The 19,579-nt window shown below is 41.6% G+C and overlaps 1 protein-coding gene across 1 annotated transcript in view; it reads left to right on the top strand.

The window, feature by feature from the left end:
* The window catches only part of arhgap42a (Rho GTPase activating protein 42a), a 330,330-nt gene that overhangs the window by 190,716 nt on the left and 120,035 nt on the right, over positions 1 to 19,579 (top strand). The window contains exon 4 of the mRNA XM_078221767.1: positions 12,889 to 12,960. Within this exon, the coding sequence (XP_078077893.1) occupies positions 12,889 to 12,960 (72 nt within the window). The remainder of the gene's footprint in view (positions 1 to 12,888; positions 12,961 to 19,579) is intronic.

Raw genomic sequence — 19,579 nt, 5'->3', positions numbered from 1 at the left:
AAAAAAAATCACGGATCTGAATCGTGCTGTGGGTGGGGGCTTAGCGCACTTGAAACAATCGGAGCTCTGAACTGCGCATGTGCAGTTAGAAAAAAATGTGAAAAAGCACGCCTGTGTCAGATTGCTCCCAGGCCGCAGAAGGTGGCCTGGGAGCAAAAAGCGGGAGCGATGGCCCTCACTTGTCCCCCTTATCCACCCCACCCCGCTACCCAGACCGATCACCTACAGAGTGGCAGTGGATCCCCCTGCCCTCCCCCCGTCTCCCCCACCAGTGAGCGATGGGTCTCTTCCCCCCCTCCCCCCCCCCCCACCAGAGATACATCTTACCCGCCTCCCTCCCCCCCCCCCCCCAACCAGAGAACGATAAGGCCTCCCTCTCCTCCACCTACCACCCCCCCCCCTCCCCAGAGATACATCTGACCCGCCTCCTCCTCCCTCCCCACCACCAGAGAATGATCTGGCCCCGCCTCCCTCTCTCCACCCAACCAGAGAATGATCTGCGCCCCCCCCCCAATCTGAGTTGGAGAGCTGTTGGAAGCTCTGAACTTACCATTTACCTTTTCAGTCGCTGGAGCGCCCGAAACAGACTTTTATTCAGCATGTCCATTTCAGCCCGATTCCGGATTGGCGAACGTGGTGGTAAAGGGGGAAATGCTGATAGAGTTGGGCGGGCAGTTCATTAATTCAATTTAAATGCATGCAAATGCATTTAAATCGCTGTTGCGCCCGTTTCGGGCGCAAATCGGATCGTGGCCATTCCCGGGTAGAGTGGCCATCTGCGCGGATCGTGTTAATGCCCTCACGCCCGACTTTACCACGTTTTCGTGCCCGAAAACGGTGCGACGCAATGGTAAAATCGCGCCCAATGTGGCCATTTTTAATTTAGCATTTTTTTAGAACTGCAGAGAAGGCATTTCCATCTCGAGGCGTTCACTCTCTCCCTTATTGCATTGATATTGTATTCTAAGTGCTGAAGACCTCCCTTGGCTCTCCAACTTTGCGGTCCCTTAATTGGATGGCAACCGTGCTCTCTGGTCATTAATTGTCCACTCATTTCAAAATCACAATTTGAGAGGTTGGGTCCCAGACAAGACGCCAAAGTCTGGGTCCTGACCGAAACATGGAAATCCAGCTTCCTGTGTATGAGAGAGCAACATGCACATTCTCATACAAAGTATGTAAAAGAGATGCATGCAAAGCTGAAAAGAGTACATGAAAGTAAAGAGATATAGTAGCAAGAGTGAACTGTTGCAACCCCAGTTCCATATATCCTATTTAACCCAGGTCCATTACTAGCCAGCAGGCAGTTTGCTATATTTAGTTGGTAAGTACAGTAATGATGGACTTTGCACTTATAATCCTGTCGCTGGCTGAAATGTAAACTGACAACTGGAAATAAGCCAGAGCTGGTTTGGATATGGAAGGTCTTATGCATCTGGAATTCAATTCCCATTTGTGGTTTTGGATGTGGATTTTGAATTTGCTTTCTAGTTTGGACACACAAAAGAATACATCTTCTAACCTGAGTTTGCATTGATAACATAAATGAAAATATTGCTAGATGTTCCATTCTATATCGGGGTAATTGCATTTTGAGTAAAACCTATTCAGTTGAATTCTTTCTAGCAGCCATAGATTTTTGTGTTGTAAATGAAGGACAAATTAATCAAAAAGTCATATATGTAATAATATTTAAGGGTTAAATATTCACCTAAATGGATGTGTAGGCCTTTTAACGATTGAGTCATTTTGTTTCCTTTGCATTAAAATGGACCTCCCATGAAGCTTTGCAGGGGATTACTAATTCCATTATGTGAAATATCCATTAACATCTGCATGTTGTTTGTAACATTGTTTATGAAGTTTAAAATACAGCTGAGTTTGGAATCCTTGACAAAATTGCTGAGCAAATGCATTTTGATCCTGTATTTAGGATTCCTTAAATGCAAATAAAAGCCATTTCTGAGTACTTTAGTACATTTTCTAAACACTGATCTTGTTTGTATCATGATTTAATTTTTTTCTCTCCTTCCTGCGTACAGAAGTTGTGTTATTTTGTGCCACAACATTACCACTTCCCAAGCTCCTCAAAGGCATAAATGGAACTGATCCTGAACTTTCTGTTTTATTGTTGTGTCCCTCTTATATCACAATCTTCATTGAGGCTTTTGTCAGTGTCATCTTCCACTTATTCCTAGATAATGTAAGAATGCTTATTTCAACTTTGTCTCTTTAGCCTTTGCCTATGGAAAGATTATTAGTCTTTGCTACTAATTGCAGACATAGGTGGTGACAACCATTGCAGTGAAGTAGCTCAACATGCTATCCTGTCCTGGTTGCCCTAAGTAAAAATTCAACAGTTTGGATAATAAGGTGTTGCTTTATATTTTGGGGGAATGATTCAATCCATACTAGACTATTATAAGATCCACTCAGTGATGTACTCCCTGCTTACATTAGCAAAATGACTCTTTTCCACCTGTGACAGGGTATAATGAATCTCTATTGTGTTTTAAGTGCAGAAAAGGACAATCTTTCTTTAAAACAATTGTTTTGAAAAACATCCTTCATCAGAGCCACTCAAATATCTTCATAAGTAGAGGAAATCTTGAATTGTTCATAATTAACGAGAATAAAATTGAATTATTAATTTAAACGAGTCAAATACTTTTTTCAGTTGTTTTAAATTAACTTAAAACACCGTGGTCTGTAGGGAATGGCCTAATTTTCTTCTATAACTTAGACGGGTGGTAGATGGAATCTCTGGTAAAACAAACTAAGAGTCAGTTTTCATGCATTTGCGCCAATTTTCCATTGAAGTTATGGTAAGCGATCAGGACAATCTACTGCAGAAACCAATGGCATACCTTCATGGAATTATAGAATTGCTATAGGCCATTCGGTGCATCGAGACTGCACCGACCACAATCCCACCTAGGCCCTCTTCCCATAATCCTGCCAATCCCTCTGACATTAGGGTCAATTTAGCATGGCTAATCAACCTAATCCACACATCTTTAGACTGTGGGAGGAAACCGCAGCACCCAGAGGAAACCCATGCAGACACGGGAGAATGTGCAAACTCCACACAGATAGTGACCCGAGGCCAGAATTGAACCCGGGTCCCAGGCGCAGTGAGACAGCAGTGCTAACCATTGTGCACTGTGCTGCCCTGGCAGTGCCACTTTCTGGGCAGTGCCGTGGGGAGTGCTGGGTGGGGGAGAGTCCATATGAGGTAGAAAAATGATTCTTCACTATGCATTGGAACAGCAATTCTTCAAACCTGTGTCTAGAGAATAAGTGACAATGGATAATTGAACCATTAATGTTTTTAAAGTTTAAAGTTTTTAAGTTTATTTATTAGTGTCACAAGTAGGCTTGTATTAACAATGCAATGAAGTTACTGTGAAAATCCCCCGAATCTGATCCTTTTCTTATCTGGTGTCCACGTACGTTAATTTGCAATAGGGTATAAGGAACTCAAATAGGCCAACAGTTTTCCACTGTTTTTCAAGTATCGCTGCAATTGTCCCCACTCTCCACCAGTGACAAAATGGGAATCCCAAAGTTCGATGTTGCCATTGCCGCCGCCCCCGCCCCCCCCCCCCCCATACCATTCACTTCGGCGTGAGGGCATGTCTTTGTCGTGGATTACGCCTGGTCTCCCATGACATGCACCTAGTGGCTGATGAAGGAGCAGCGCTCCGAAAGATAGTGGCTTTTGCTACCGAATAAACCTGTTGGACTTTAACCTGGTGTTGTGAGACTTCTTACTGTGTTTACCCCAGTCCAACGCCGGCATCTCCACATATGCACTTAGTGGGCAGACCGCCCAGAGGAACTCAGTTAAGTGCATTGCTCAATGGGGGAGTGGGTCATACCTGGGCATTGCCCGGGCACAGCCCTTTGACATTTTCTGGGGAGTGCTGGGTGGGGGAGGGTCCATTTTAATTTTAATTTATGCAGGTGTGATCTGTAAGAATGGCACCTGATCTTTAAAACCTAAGTGATGTTGTGGGACCTTGAAGTTTTTTTGCACTATGCTCCTAACAATACAGCAGCGAAAGCCGCCATAGTTGTCAGTGTCTTCAACGCCACTCTCCCACCACTGCCACACTCTGCGGAAAAAGAAGATAAAATTCCACTCTTCTTTCAATTCCAGATGTTTTATTAATTGAATTTAAATTCTATCAGCTGTTGTAGTGGGATTTGAACCCATGTCCACAGAGTATAAGCCTAGGTCTCTGGATTACTAGTAGTGACAATGCCAGTACACCACCATCTCCCCATATAACACTCTCACTTGTGACAAAAATTGATATTTTTGTTGATTTTTAGTTTGTGGATGTTCTTTTAAATTCTGACACCAATAATATGCTGCCCATGCCGTAATGCGGTTAATGTAGGTATGAGTGGACAGGGCTACCTGTTTGAAAAACTTTTTAAAAGACCAGAAAGCAAGGGGGATACTATCTTCAGAAATGCTCTTTGCGCATTTGGGTGGGTATGAGGGTTTCGGTAGTTTAGGGATGGGGCGAGGGTGATGTGTTTTATAGAGCAGATGGGTAGGAAGTAAGGGGGCGACGTGAATGGTACCTTGGGTGAGTTGCCCCCGATGCGCAAAGAGCATCTCTGACGATAGTATGCCCCTTCCTTTCTGCCCTTTCGAAAAGTTTTTCAAACAGGTAGCCCTGTCCACTCATGCCTACATCCACCGCATTATGGCATGGGCAGCATATTATTGGTGTCAGTTGGCTTGTTAAGAAGCTTAATTGTTCCTTGATCACTTATTTAAATATGATGTGTGGGCTGCCGATTTCAGTGCCCCCTCCCCCTGCTGTATTCTGGAAGTGGGCTCGGCTCGTTGCCGAGATTGACACCCACTCTATTTTACATGCATCTCCACTAAAACACAGTGGGGGCACTTAAAATCCAGCCCAATGTTGCAGGTTTCATTCCTTTTAGGGAGAAAATAACAGTGCTGTATGATTGGTGACTCTAGACTCAAGGTTCCTTTTCAAATCTGAGTGGAAGAATATTCAAAATCTAGTAAATCTCAGTGAAGTTTTCAGATGTAGAACTTTCACCTCTCTGAGAAGGTCATAGGTTCAAGTTTCAATCCAGAGACTTGAACAAATAATCTCGGCTGACACTTAAGTGTTGTAGGTGTTATCTTACTGCTGAGACACTAAGTCAGTGTTCCATAAAAAAACATAAAAGATCCAATGGAACTAATCAAAGGGAATTCTCTCTGGTGTCCTGCACAACATCACTAAAACAAATTATCTGGTCATTATTATGTGGCTGTTTTTGAAAGCTTGTGCATGAATTGACGGATGTGTTTCAGCACATTGCACTAGTGGCTGCATTTCGAAGTACTACAATGGCTGTGAAGCGCCTTAGAATGTGTAGAACTCCCATCCATTCTTATTTTTGTTTCCTTTCTCTTTCTCAGCTTAAACTTTTTATGTTTCACTTTTTAAAGCTTACCGCTTGAGTGCCTTTAGATGCCTGTCTACATTGAAAGCTATAGAAATGCAAGTCATTATTAAAGATCCCAAAAAGTGTATTGTTTGCCAACTCTTCACTAACAGTTGAATACTGCAGAAACATAGTGATACTATTCATTTTACTTTAACTATTTTAATCAAATGTAATCTTTTCTGCTGAAATAACACTACTGAATGGAACATACTTTATTATTCCTGCCATTAGTGCAGGTTCTGTTCTTTGTTCACATACTGATATTGGTAGGAAGATTAGCTAGCTGATAATCAATTCATAAACTATCAGCTGTCTCAGATGATTTTCTTCTATTGAATCATGAAATATTCAATTTATATCTATGTTGAACTCCATTTTTAGAATGAGGAGGACTCAACTATGCAAATGTTTTGGTTCTTAAGACTTTTTCAGAATGACAACTTTTGGATTTTTTTGAAGCCTGCTAAAATAAAGTTATTTTTATGATTGCATATGCAATCCCACCCACAGTCTTATCTATACTCCAGTTTTAATTAGGGTGTTGATGTTCTACATATTTGAAATGGCCTAAGAAATTTGTTGCTCGCCACTCTTGTAATTGTCATTGGTACTGCTTAACCTTAATTGGCATTCAAGTTAAAGTTGACATTTTTATAATGGTATAACTGCATTTATCAGTTGAACCTATAAACATGGAGTATGAGTTGAGCCCACAGGAGTAAAATGGCTGTTGTTAATAGAGAAGCATTTGCTCTCCTCTGTCCACCAGTATGCTGATTATTTTTAAATGCTGCCTCTGAGCTTGCTGACTGTATGACCAGTTGGAAATTTAGTTTCTTCCTCAGGCTAAGAATCACATTGATGATTAAAATGTAATTGGTTAAAAAACTCATGTGATGTAAATTGTGGCATGTTACACTGCAGAAAATCACATGCCCTCACTATGATTGTTAGAATTTATCAGTTACACAGGATATTAAAGAAAACAACTTTCCTTGACATTGGTTTAAATAGAGTCTGTAATTTGTGTTCTCTATCATATGTCTTCAGTATGCTCTAGAAAAGTGATCAAGATAAGCAAATACCTAACAGAAGACTTACTGCTACTTGTAAATATCATTTTGAAATAAACAATATAAACTCATTTTAATAGGAAGTGTCAGATTGATTGATATTCCACTGTCAAAATTTGCTAATGACTAAATAAGCTATGCATTTTTTCCATGAGGAGCTGCAAGTTCTAAGATCCAAAAATCTTTAAAGTTGAGATATTTTACAAAGACATAATTAAACTTATCAGTTGAATTGTTTTATATCTTCTAATAGCGTCGGTAAAGCTTTTCTTGCTTCCCCTAAAACTTGAGGCAGAATATTATGTTATGGAGAATATGTCAGGTATGTGTAGGATATGTAGGAACCTCACTGATTCCAGCTGGGTTGTAGGACGGGTCCTCACATCAGATCGTTGGCTTTTCTGCTCTTTAATTTATTCATAAGCGAGGATTTGTCCAGCCCACTATTGCCTCATGGAGAAGAAATTCTTCCTCAAATGCATCTTAAATGAACATCTCCTTATTCTGCGACTATGCCCTCTGGTCCTACACTCTCCCATGAGTGGAAACATCTTTCAATTATTTACCCCATCTAACCTCAAGAATCTTTTATGTTTCAATCATACACCTCTCATCCTTCTGAACTCCCAAGTATAGACCCAACCTGTTTAATCTTTCCTCGTTTGGAAGTCCCTCCATACCTGGGATCATCCCAGTAAACCTCCTCTATACTGCCTCGGATGATAATGTATCTTTCTTTAAATAAGGAGGCCAAAACTGTACATAGTATTCTAAATGTGGCCTCACTAGTACCTCGTACAGTTGCAAAACACCTCTTTTTATACTCCAACCTCCCTAAATTAAAAGGCAGATTTCCATTTGCCTTCCCTACAGAGAGAGACTTATACTTTTGGGGGCTCTGCTCTCTGCCTCTGTGCCAGGTGTAACTGATGAAAACAAACCCGTAATTGATAAATTGAAATTCAAATCCACAATGTAAGGTGCAAAACTACAAAAACAATACACAAAAACAAATAACTGCTTAACTGCTTTAGTGCTTTTTAACTCATGAGAATAAGTTTGTAATTGATCAATTGAAATTCAAGCCTACCTGCTGTCGGTATCACTGTCTAGATGGTCAATAATGCAATCGATGTGCCTTGAGGCATGCAAACATGCAACAGGCCGATGAACAATGAGATGGAGAAATCAGCCGATGATATGTCTGCAGGACAGCACAGGCCAGCGTAGGACGGAATGAGCCAGAAAAAGTCCAGTGCAGGAGCAAATACTCCAATCAAGAGGAACCTAGTGAGTCCAAGTCCAATATCAGTGGTTTTGCCAGCAACTGTCTGGCAGGATTCTGTTCTTTGTCCAAAAGAGACTTTGTGAAGGCAAGTATTGAGAGTGATGGAGGATGGCGGTTACTTACCGGTTATAACTGTCTGCATGTGACAGCCATAATATCAGACCAGCAAATGGTGCTTTTGTTTGAAAAACAGAATTTAAACAAGAGAATATGGAAGAGGGACAGTTTTAAAGATTTTCTTGCTTCACCAGTTCCAATTTAGATAGCTTTCTCTCTGCACTTTTTCTTCACAAAATCATCAATAACATCATCATAGGTAAAATCTTGTAAGGATGCATTTCAATCATCAGTATTGCAGAACTTGTCAAATGTTCCTGACTCATCGTTCTTTGCAGATAATTTTTCAACTCTTTTCAACACAGAGAAAGAATGTTCATCAGAAGCTTTGACAGGTATTGTTAAAATATCTTCAGAATGGTTTCCACATTTGGAAAGGCCACCTGCAAACTGTCACGTACGTGTCTGTACAAATTAGCTGGTGATCTGAAAGCACAGAACACATCATTATTGATGAAATTAATGTATTGTTTTACTTCATCTTCAAAATGATTTATGTTCTGCCAGTAGAATTCAGTTAATTTCTACTGCAGCAGCTCATAGACACCCTACAGTGTAGAAGGAGGCCATTCGGCTCATCGAGTCTACACCGACCACAATCCCACCCAGGCCCTACCCCCATATCCCTACATATTTACCCGCTAATCTCTCTAACCTACCCATCTCAAGACACTAAGGGGCAATTTATTTTAGCACGGCCAATCAACCTAACCCGCACATCTTTGGACTGTGGGAGGAAACCGGAGCACCCGGAGGAAACCCATGCAGACACGAGGCGAATGTGCAAACTCCACACAGACAGTGACCCAAGCCAGGAATCGAACCCAGGTCCCTGGAGCTGTGAAGCAGCAGTGCTAACCACTGTGCTACCGTGCCGCTCTTAGCATTCTCATCCAAACCTCTGTTGAAAAGCATGGAAAATAATTGAACAGTTTTATTCAGAGATTCACTTTATTACAATTGCACCATTATTGTGTCATAAATAACATTGACAGCCTCAATGATGATCATCTTCTCCCCATTTAAAATGATTTCATTGTCTCTAGGTTCATGAAAAAATAATTTCCTTCACCTTGTACACTTCCCATCGTCAGAAGGACCACTATTCTTTGTTAATGTTAGTACCTCTCCTTGCACTGAGATATAGGGCCTGATTTTACCAATTTGATTCTAAGTGCCAAATCTGGGCGTAATACACATCTGACCTCGAAATCCGCTTTCCAGCACGTCCATACGCTTTCAGCCGGCTCCAGTCCGATCCGTGCTGTGGGCGGGGCTTAGTGCTGCCGGAACGATTGGAGCTCTGAACTGCGCATGCGTAGTTCGAAAAAAATTTCAAAAAGCGCGCCCGGGCGCTGGGCTGGAGCGCACAGCTGTGGCGGTTTGTGCTGCCTTTACAACTAAATGTTTCTGAAAGATTGTTTCCTGCTGTGTATCCTGTGTCCAGCGTACCCAGGCGGAACAATTCAAATAGAACATCAGGAGTTCGCTTTGGAAGGCAGGCCTATGCCAGGCTGTATCCTGTTTTGCTGGTTCGACCTGATGGGTCCACTATCAATATCCGATACAAGGAGCCTAAAAAAATTATTATGATGCCAGTCGATGTTTCCCTTCTGCCAGAAGCTGAAAGGAAAGCAAGAATGCGCAAACGTGTTCCCAAAAGAGCTAGAATGAAAGAGGAGCAATTTGAAGATGAATTTAAAGTTGACAATTATAACAAATTCTGGAAGAAAAGGTAGTTGTCAAAATTTTGGATTTTAGAAACAACCATCACTGGACTGCTTGACTGGTGTTGACATCAGTGGAACTTTGACAAATGCACATATTATTGTGATGTCATTAATAAGTTGTGTTTTTTATTTATGATCTAATCCATTTATTTTATTAAAATGTGTTTCTACAGAAAGGATACAGGGAATGAAAAAACAGATTCCTGTTTTTATTTCTACTATTACATGGCTTGAATGCAAGGAGAAAATGCTTTGAATGTTAATTAGACAATACCCATTCACATTAATTCTGTGCCTCCTGTTCCTGACTACATTTGTGTGGATTTGACTTGCATATATTTGGTTGTTTGTGTGATGTATCATTAAAACCAGTTACACGTCCAATCCAGGAGGAGGGATTCGTTCCTCCGGTGGGGAGGAGGGATCGCCCGTAGAGTGGCAGCGGACACCCATGCCCCCCTCCCCACCGATCGCCCGCAGAGTGGCAGCAGACCCCCCTGCCCCCCTCCCCAGAGATCCATCCGACCCACCTCCCTCCCCTCTCCCCCCCAGAGATCCATCTGACCCTCCTCCCCCCCTCCCCCCCAGAGGATGATCCGACTCGCCTTCCCCCCCCCCCCTCCCCTCCCAGAGGATGATCTGAGCCCCCCCCCCCCCCCCCAGAGGATGAGCTGACCCGCCCTCCCAGAGGATGATCTGGGTCAGAGAGCCGTTGCAAGCTCTGAACCTGCTTCGGAGGTTCCCCTGCAAAATAAAAATTGGATTCGGATTTTTATTTTGCAGGTCGCTAAAAACGCAGATCCGGAACAGAACAGAAGAAGGTAAAATGGGATTTGATGGTAGAGTTGGGCGGGCAGTTCATTAAATTGATTTAAATGCATGCTAATGCATTTAAATCGTCGGGCCGCCTGATTCGGGCGCGGAACGGATCCGCGCCCAAATCGGGTGTCGGTAATGTTGCGACTTGCTCGGACGCGGGTGCAGATCGCGATAAAGGCCTCGCGCCTGATTTTACTGCGATTTTGCGCCCGAAAACAGGTGCAAATTGTTGGTAAAATCGGGCCCATAGTCATTTTGAGCATCCATGACAAAACTTATAACTGAGGCAAACATTGGTGAAGCATTCAATCAAGTTGTTATTGACATTTTGCAATTATTTGCTAACGGTATTGATTCATTGAAGTAAACTGTTTCACAAAACAGTAAAACTTGTGATATCGTACATTTCAAACTTCTCTGCTTCAGTTTTCACAGTTGGTTTCTCTGAATGTGATGTGGCTATGTCTAACCAGCGTTCCTTTATATTGACAACGTTCAGTTTCAAAGCAAAACAGCTTCTGCACGAGCAGACCACCTGGTGTCAGAAATTCTTTTGACTGTCAAATATTTTCCATGTACCTGCTCCAAGTGTGGTTGCAGCATATTCCACCAATGCACAGAAACCTAGAATAAGGCATACAAGTTATGAACAAAGTCAAAAAAATGTATGGCTGCCTCACAATTCAGCTGCTGCATTGCAGATTATTTTCGAGGAGAGATTGGAACATGGGATGAATTGTTTGCATTGTTTGGGCTCGCTTGTAGCCATGAATATTTTCCTGCCATATTTGCAGCATTATCGAAGCTGTTCCCATGTCAATTTTTGATGTCCAAACCTAAATTTGCAATGGTCAGTTGTTTCCAGACACTCAGAAGTGTGGGATTGTACCTGGACAAAACAGAAAAATCACTCTACAACTTCACCATTGCTGGTCACATATCTTAAAATTGGTGTTAATTGGTCCACATGGCTCACAGCTGGTGTCAAATCAACTATTAGTTGATTAGTTGGATAGTATTTGATGTCTTTTACTTCATTAGTGAATTGGTTTCTGAGCTGCTCTGCCATTATATTGATGAAGTCATGGATGGTTTTGTGCATTAAAATGTTGGTCTTCCCTGAGCCACATTATTGATATATTGGGGCTGAGAAGAGCCTGGGGGTGAAGAGCTGAGGCTGGGGATTTTGAGGCAGATGGGTGCCCAATAATAGCTGAGGCTTGGGGGACTTCGGGCGGGGGGGGGGGGAAGAGGGGGAGAGGGGGGAGGGGGGCGAGTACTCATGAAGAGTTGGGGCCACAGAGACCTGAGAGAAGGGAGGGTGGGTGAGTGAGAATGGTTGAGAGTGTGGGTTGGGTGTAAGAGTGGGTGAGGGTCAGCGTGAGGGTTACTGGGTGAGAGTGAGTGAGGATGAGAGTGGGTCTGGGTTGAGGGAGTGTATGTGAGTGGGTGCTCCCATTAGAAATGGCAAAAGACTTGAAATTATTTGTTGAATAACAAAACATTTTTATTTATAATGTACAAATATAAGACATTGAAACATCTTTTAAGTTTGCTTTTGTATTTTACACCTATTGCGCAATAATAATTTTTGCGGTTTAATTATTCAATATGGTATCAATACTTGACTGATTTTTAAGCACTAATGTGTTTCAGCACACCATGTATTCAATTCATCTGAGGATGAATAACAATTTCAAGGAATTGTAATATCAGATTGGCCCTTGTGTTTTGTTGACACAAGCTAAATAGGACAACAAGATTTGGCAGAATGCATTTTTTCTTTAATTCAATGATGGTGAGAAGCTTATTACCTGTCCAAAAAATGCAAAATATTTCCACTGATATTGCATGGAGTCTGAGGACTGTACATAGGGCAAACTAGGTGAGTGGCTATGAAGGATACATGTCTGGGAGAACCAAGGCAGATCTTTGAACCAACTGGCCTTTGCATCCACGCTCCTTATGCACTCTAGTGTAGTTCACTGCACTGCAATTCTAACCCCAGTATGACATATAAAGTCTCACATGGATCGGATGTGTAGCTTGTGAGTCATAAAAGTATGCAGGCTGGGTTTTCCTGAGCCCAGAGAAAGATTTTGTCTTTCTTAATTATTATTTTCTTTGGATTCTATCATCTTCTATGTTGTAACTTTTTTTCTGGAGCTATATTGAATGCTTTCAACACCTTTCATTCATGTGATATTCAAGTGTTCCTTTCCAGAGACATTATCTGGAAAAATTAAGTTCTGCACCTCACTGTAGTTTTAATGTTTTGTTAAGAATCACTGATTCCAGTTTAAATTTAAAGAGCAATATGGTAGATTGGTGCACACAGTCACATCATTTAAAATACTGTTCTGCATTTCTGTTCAAGATTCAGAATGCCAATGATGTTTTAATTGCACCACTGGAGAAGTTTCGTAAAGATCAAATTGGAGCAGCAAAGGTAAGTAATGCAATGTTACTGTTTTCTACTTATTCTATTAAATTTGACATTACAAATATATTTTCCCAATTGTTTACTAATTACTTTTTCACGGGATTAGAGTGTCACTGGCTAGGCCAGTATTTATTGCCATCATTAAGGAGCTGGAAAAGAGTCACCTTCTTGAACTATTGCAATGCTGTTAGGGAATCCTAGAATTTGACCTAGTGACAATGAAGGAACATACTGAAGGGCAATGGAGGATATAGTTTCAAGTCAGGATATTCTGGTTTGCAGGTGGTGGTGTTCACTTGTACATGCCGCTCGTGTTCTTCTAGCTGATAGAGATTGTGTGATTTGTTGTCTTTTTATAATGATATAAAGGTACCAGGCACTTTATAAGGGATTGGTAAACATGTTGTAGGTTCAGTTCCTGAGACGAGGCACATGAGAATATACATACATGGATATAAAGCTTGAAGCCACATCGGCAGAGCTGGCCATGCTATGCTCTGCCTAAAAGCAAATGTGAAACTAAACTTCGCATGACACACTTTCTTTCCAGTGATGACATGTTGCAATCCATTAAAGGCAAACTATAATAGGTGCAATTGAAGGAGACATGACAAGTTGCTGCAGTGCATCTTATAATGCATTGCATTCATGGTGTAGTGTTGGTGGAGTAAGTGCATTTTTAAGTGGTGGATTGGGCATCAATTAAGTGGGCTTCATTGACCTGGATGGTGTCAGATTGTTTGACTGTTGGTGATGCTGCAGTCATCCAGGCAAGTGGAAGAATATTCCAACAGACTTCTGGCCTGTGCCTTACAGATAGCAGACAGGCTTTGCAAAGTCAGAAGATGAAATACTCATCACAGAATTCACAATCTCAACCTGCTCTTGCAACCACAGCTTTTTTTAAATATGGCTGCCGTGAAGTTGCAAGCTAGGCTGAAGGGATTTGAACAGGCAGTGCCATATAGCAAAAAAGTATTAGATCTTGTAAGTTTTTGTATTTTTATAATTTTTTAATAGGCAAAACTATTACATCAACAAATCTATATTTTTGTGGGGAGAGAAAAGAGCTGACGTTTCGAGTCCACATGACCCTTTGTCAAAGCTAAAAGGCACAGAAAGTGGGAGATATTTATACTGTAGGATGAGGGAATGAAAGATGATTCATAGCCACAAAAACAAGGAGAGAGACTGCTTGTGGCTGCCCATAGAGAGAATAGAAGGTGTGAAGTTTCTCTGCCATTTGGCCATTCACACCTTCTATTCTCTCTATGGGCTGCCATTAGCAGCCTTTCCCCTTGTTTTTGTGGCTATGACTCGTCTTTCATTCCCTCACCCTACAGTATAAATATCTCTCACTTTCTATACCTTTCAGCTTTGACAAAGGGTCATGTGGACTCGAAATGTCAGCTCTTTTCTCTCCTTACAGATGCTGCCAGACTTGCTGAAATTTTCCAGCATTTTTGCTTTTGGTTTGAGATTCCAGCATCCACAGTAATTTGTTTTTATGTATCTTGTTGTGCCTATTTGAAACTTTTTTTTGTGTAGTTTGACTGCTGCCATTTTACATTGGTTCTACTGTCCGTGTAGTTCCTCTTTCCATTTTTGCACTTTCTTCGATTTTTTTTTATCAGTTTATACATTTTTCATTTTCTTCTTCTTTCTGGCACATCTCATTTCCATCTTCAATCTATTCTTTTCTCTTAACACTTTTTGCTGACTAGATTTGTACATAGCTTTTCAATGTTCTCAAGTACTTCTACAACAAGATGGGAGTAATTAATAATGTCATTGTGAAGGTGCCCCTAGGTGGTAATGATCATAATAGGATTGAATTTTACATTCAGTCTGAGGTAGAGAGGAGTGGGTCTGAGACTATGTCCATGATGTGGCGACCCAGTTAGCCATGGGCACGAATCCTGTAATGGTCGCTGAGTCTGATGAGCATTTCAAAAAACAGGATTCGTGCTTGCGAGATCTCAGTTTGAGATTGCCGCCTCCCCCTGCTGGTGATGTGAACAGGTTCACGCCTAGAAAGGGTGTGAACTGGATTCCATACATTATAATATATTAACACAGGGCTTGAAGCTATAGGGTCCACAGGGCTTGAAGCTATAGGGTCCAGCCATGCATATCCTCTTCCCCTGGTGGCATGATGTCATGCTGCCGCAAACCAGTTGTGATGACCATTCTGGGGGTGTGGAGATGCCTGTAGACCCTGTGGGTTGAAGGACAAGGCTGGGCACTGCCAAGGGGATACATGCAGGGGGCTCTAGTAGAGAGGGTTACCCTCCTCCATTCAGCGGAGTAGGTTCCCCTTATTTGTGTGGGGATTAGGAGGTGTTCCCCCTTTCCACTGTGTGGTTGCGATGTCTGTGGATTGGGGGAGGGCCCCTTAAATTTAACTTTGAGATCAGGGTGTGCTTTGATCTCAGAATCCTGGCATTGCCAGCATGTTTAGGCCCAGTCCCTCAAGCTGGTTTTGTGATCCTCACCACTTTGAAATTGCAGAGTGCTTTTAAATCAGGTGACAAAATGTGTCCAAGAAGCCATTGAGTTTTTTGCCTGATCCAACACTCTGCAATCTTGGGAATTTGGGGATTTCCAGAGGGCATTTGATAAAGTCCCACATCAAAGGTTATTGCAGAAAATAGAAGTTCATGTTGTAGGGATGGTAACATACCAGCTTGGATAGAAGATTGGCTGCTACAAGAAGCATAGAGTAGGCATAAATGGGTCCTTTTTAGGTTGGTAAAATGTAACCCATGGTGTGCTGCAGGTCTCCATCTTCAACTATTTACAATTAATATAAATAACTAGGATAAAGGGATTGAAGGATGGTTGCCCAATTTGCTGATGACATAAAGTTGTGAAGAGGACATAAAGATATAGATGGGTTAAGTGAGTGGGCAAAGATCTGGCAAATGAAGTATAATGTGAGAGTTCCCATGACTCATAAATCCTCAGCCACTCCCAGATGCCTCACATATTTGAAGGGCCTCAGCGATTACAGGCTGGATGCTTGGAGATAAGGAGCACCTGATAAACGACACCTTTGTATCATCCTTGGAGGGGAGATGCAATGAAGGTCAGCATGATCCATCATCGAGCAGACCATTGGCATCCTGATGATGCACTTCTGATGTTTTGACCACCTGGGTGGAGCTCTGCAGTGTCACAGAATATCCTGCATAATCATAGTCTGTTGTGCCCTTCACAACCTGTAGCTTCAAAGGGAGATCCCTTTCCAGAGGAAGATATGAAGGAGGCTGATCATTCCTTAGATGAAGAAGAGCAGGAAGGGCAACAACCTGAAGAGGGAGATGAGGTCAGTTCCAGTGAGGGTGTCACAAAAGAAGCATGATGTGGAATACGTGCCCATGACACAGTGACAGCCACAAGATTCCAAGAGGAGTAAGGTGTAGGCAACAGGACGTGGTAACATTCCTTCTGTTCCTTAGAGCCATGTCAGCGCACTGAAAAGCTTTTACAACTAGTACCACTGAGAGCAAGCTCAGCATTCAGACTTGAACCTTCAAATCTCATGATTGTTAATCTTTAGAAAGGTCAGCAGTGAACCCTGCATCCATGTGCTCTGGGAAGTGAAAGTTGGCACAACACCGCAAATACTGCTTCAAAGGACTTGATGCAGTTGTTACCATCTTAATGAAAAACTCTAAGCGGACACTGTGATGCGTGTATGGTTGGAAAGACCATCATAGCTTCATGTCTTGTGCTTTGATGCTACTGATGAAGGCAGCCATCTCATTTTAAGAAACAAATACAGCTAAATCCTCCAAGGTTATTGAGCATGCCTAACTCCATGTTGTCTTGTACTGCATAGAGATTACCAGTACATTTTGCAACACACTTCCAGTAAAGAGATTGACACATCTCCCTGAAATAACACAAGGGTTGATTAACTATCATGACTCTTGAATATGAGATTCATTAGGGTGGTGAACTCGGAGTGGGAGCAGGCTTGCAATCAGAGGGCACATTATTGTAGGAAGTTTCAAATGAGGAAATCCATCCTATGAACAGCAAATTAATTTACAAAGATGCATGACATTTACAGTGATTGAACACCCAGAAGTAATGTCAGAATTTCTTAATTTTTCAAACGTTACTACTTGCAGCACTTGCAGAGGCACATCATCTGACTCAGACTCAATGAGTGCCTGATCTCCAGCAGTCCTCCAAGTGCTAGAGACCTGGACTATCACTGCTCTGACTGCTGCAGAGATGGATTAGTGAGCCATCCTTCAGGTAGAAGACAATACCGGTGCTCGCACCCTCCACAGATGAGAGCCTCAAGCAAGTCATTGCTAAACCTGGGAGCAGCTGATTTCCTCAGTAGTGCCATACCAAAAAAATTCCTGACCAGCAGCTGGCCTGTCGAGATTAATGTGTGTGTTTGGGTGGTGTTTAAATATGGTGCCCAACTGCAATCGCATTCAGTGACGGAGGAATGGATAAATGATGCTATCTGATTCAGAGAGGTACTCACTGGTGCATAATTAATGAGCTTCGAGTGTGAAATTGGGTGTGATTTCCCAATGTGAAGCCTTGCGTGAAAATAGCTGTGAAAACCACCTCTCCACCACACAGTCTTTGAAAATTCCAGCCTTGTAGTATAGAATCCCTACAGTGCAGAAGGAGGCCATTCAGTCCATCGAGTCTACACTGACCACAACTCCACCCAGGCCCTATTCCTGTAACCCCACGTATTTACCCTGCTAATCCCCTGACACTAGGGTCAATTCAACATGGCCAATCAACCTAACCCACACATCTTTGGACTGTGGGAGGAAACTGGAGCACCCGGAGGAAACCCATGCAGACACGGGGAGAACGTGCAAACAAACTCCACACACTGACCTGAGGTTGGAATTGAACCCAGGTCCCTGACACTGTGAGGCAACAGAGCTAACCACTGTTCCACCGTGCCGCCCCACTTGTGTGAAAAATGATTAGTTGGACAAGATAAGGAGGCCACTGATGTCCATAGAATTACACTCTTGCATGAGCTGGGACCTTCAGGAGAAAAATAGAAAAGTGACGTTTAGAAATCTTAAGGTTTCTAATTAGAGGAAAGCTTTTACAAACTACTTTTGAAAAATTTCTTCATTTATCAATGAAGCAGTACTGCATCAATTGTTTTTACAACAACAGACTGTTCTTGGATTCCTTGGTAATTGGATTTTTTATACTATGTTCATAAAGGCTTATGATAACAAGGACTTGGCATGTGTTAACCAAGCATCATTCATTCTGTGAAACCAGAAGAATTACAGGTCTCATTTAGATATGTGGCTGTTACACTAACTGAGCTAATGTAAATAGTAGCTTAATGATGTAACTGGGAAAGGATTTCAGGCATGAAGGAGCTTTCCTTTTTTGGCATTGTGTTTTGTTGGCGTATAATTGAAAACTTTTAGGAGATTGTGATTTTTTTTTGCCCTGGTTCATTTAATTCATCAGACGTTTAACAACATTTATTTGAATAGCCAATGACTTCTACAGACTGGTTACATCAAGGCTTAAGGTTACTGACCTGAGTTATTAATGGTTTACATTCCAAAACAACTGATGTTTTCACCAAAAATTGCTGGTTGTATGAAATATTTTGTGAATGTCATTCAAGTTGAAATCCATTACGAAGAATTTTAAATTGTGTTTTGGCATTAACAAGAAAAAAACTATCAGATAAAATGTAAAAGCAGTTTTTATTCCCAACTACTCTCTGACTACTGTCTGTACAACCCTGGATAAAGAATATGTAGAGATCAGGGAAAAGTTGGTTAATGAACTTATCTTTCCAGATGTTCACATCTTGCTTGTAAGCTGTGTTGTTTGCTTCTTGCTTTATGGCATATGTGGTGACATCCAGAATAGCTTTTTTTGTTTACTTAACAATGTACTGGAGAACACTGAAAACCTGTTTTCCCACAACATTGTGTTCACTTGTTGAGATAATTTGCGGTCTGAAATTATAAAGAATGGTTGGAATTTTCCAGACCTCCTGACCGCATGGCCAGCAGGCTGTTGAAATCTCCAATTGCATTGGTGGGACCGGAAGATCCTGCTGGTGTTAAGGGCTGGAAAATTCCAGTCAGTATTTTGTTTCTTAAATAATTTAATTGAAATTGAGAATTTTAAAAAACGTTCCATATTTTAGCTTTTAGCTTTAATTTGGCAATTTTCTCTTGTTTGTTTATGCTTCACATACCAATGCATTGACCCAGTCTTCCAATTGCTTCTCAGTGTAACTGTATCAAGCAGGAAAATCTAGCAATTTAAAAAAAAAGAATCTGAACCAATTAAATCGCTCAATCTTTTTTCTAAAACGTTTTAATCATTTTTATTTCACACAAGTGCCAACCATTTCAGAAGAACAGTGCACGTTTAATATAATTAAATTTACCAATAAAATTATATTTTGTTCTTCATCTACTTGCATTATTTTTTTCGCAGATCGCTCAGACACTTGTAAAGTGTAAGGTTTATTGTTCCCAGAGCCATGACTCAGTTGGCAGAGTAGAGTTAATTGTCAGACTAATGCCCCAATTCCCAGCACATCACAGTACTGTGCGGAGATGGTTGTCAATTCTTCAGGATTGCC

This window comes from Mustelus asterias, chromosome 10, assembly GCF_964213995.1.
Source record: "Mustelus asterias chromosome 10, sMusAst1.hap1.1, whole genome shotgun sequence".
In the NCBI taxonomy this organism is placed as follows: domain Eukaryota; kingdom Metazoa; phylum Chordata; class Chondrichthyes; order Carcharhiniformes; family Triakidae; genus Mustelus; species Mustelus asterias.
The sequence above is the reverse complement of the archived record's forward strand: the minus strand, read 5'-3'. Positions and strand labels throughout refer to the sequence as shown.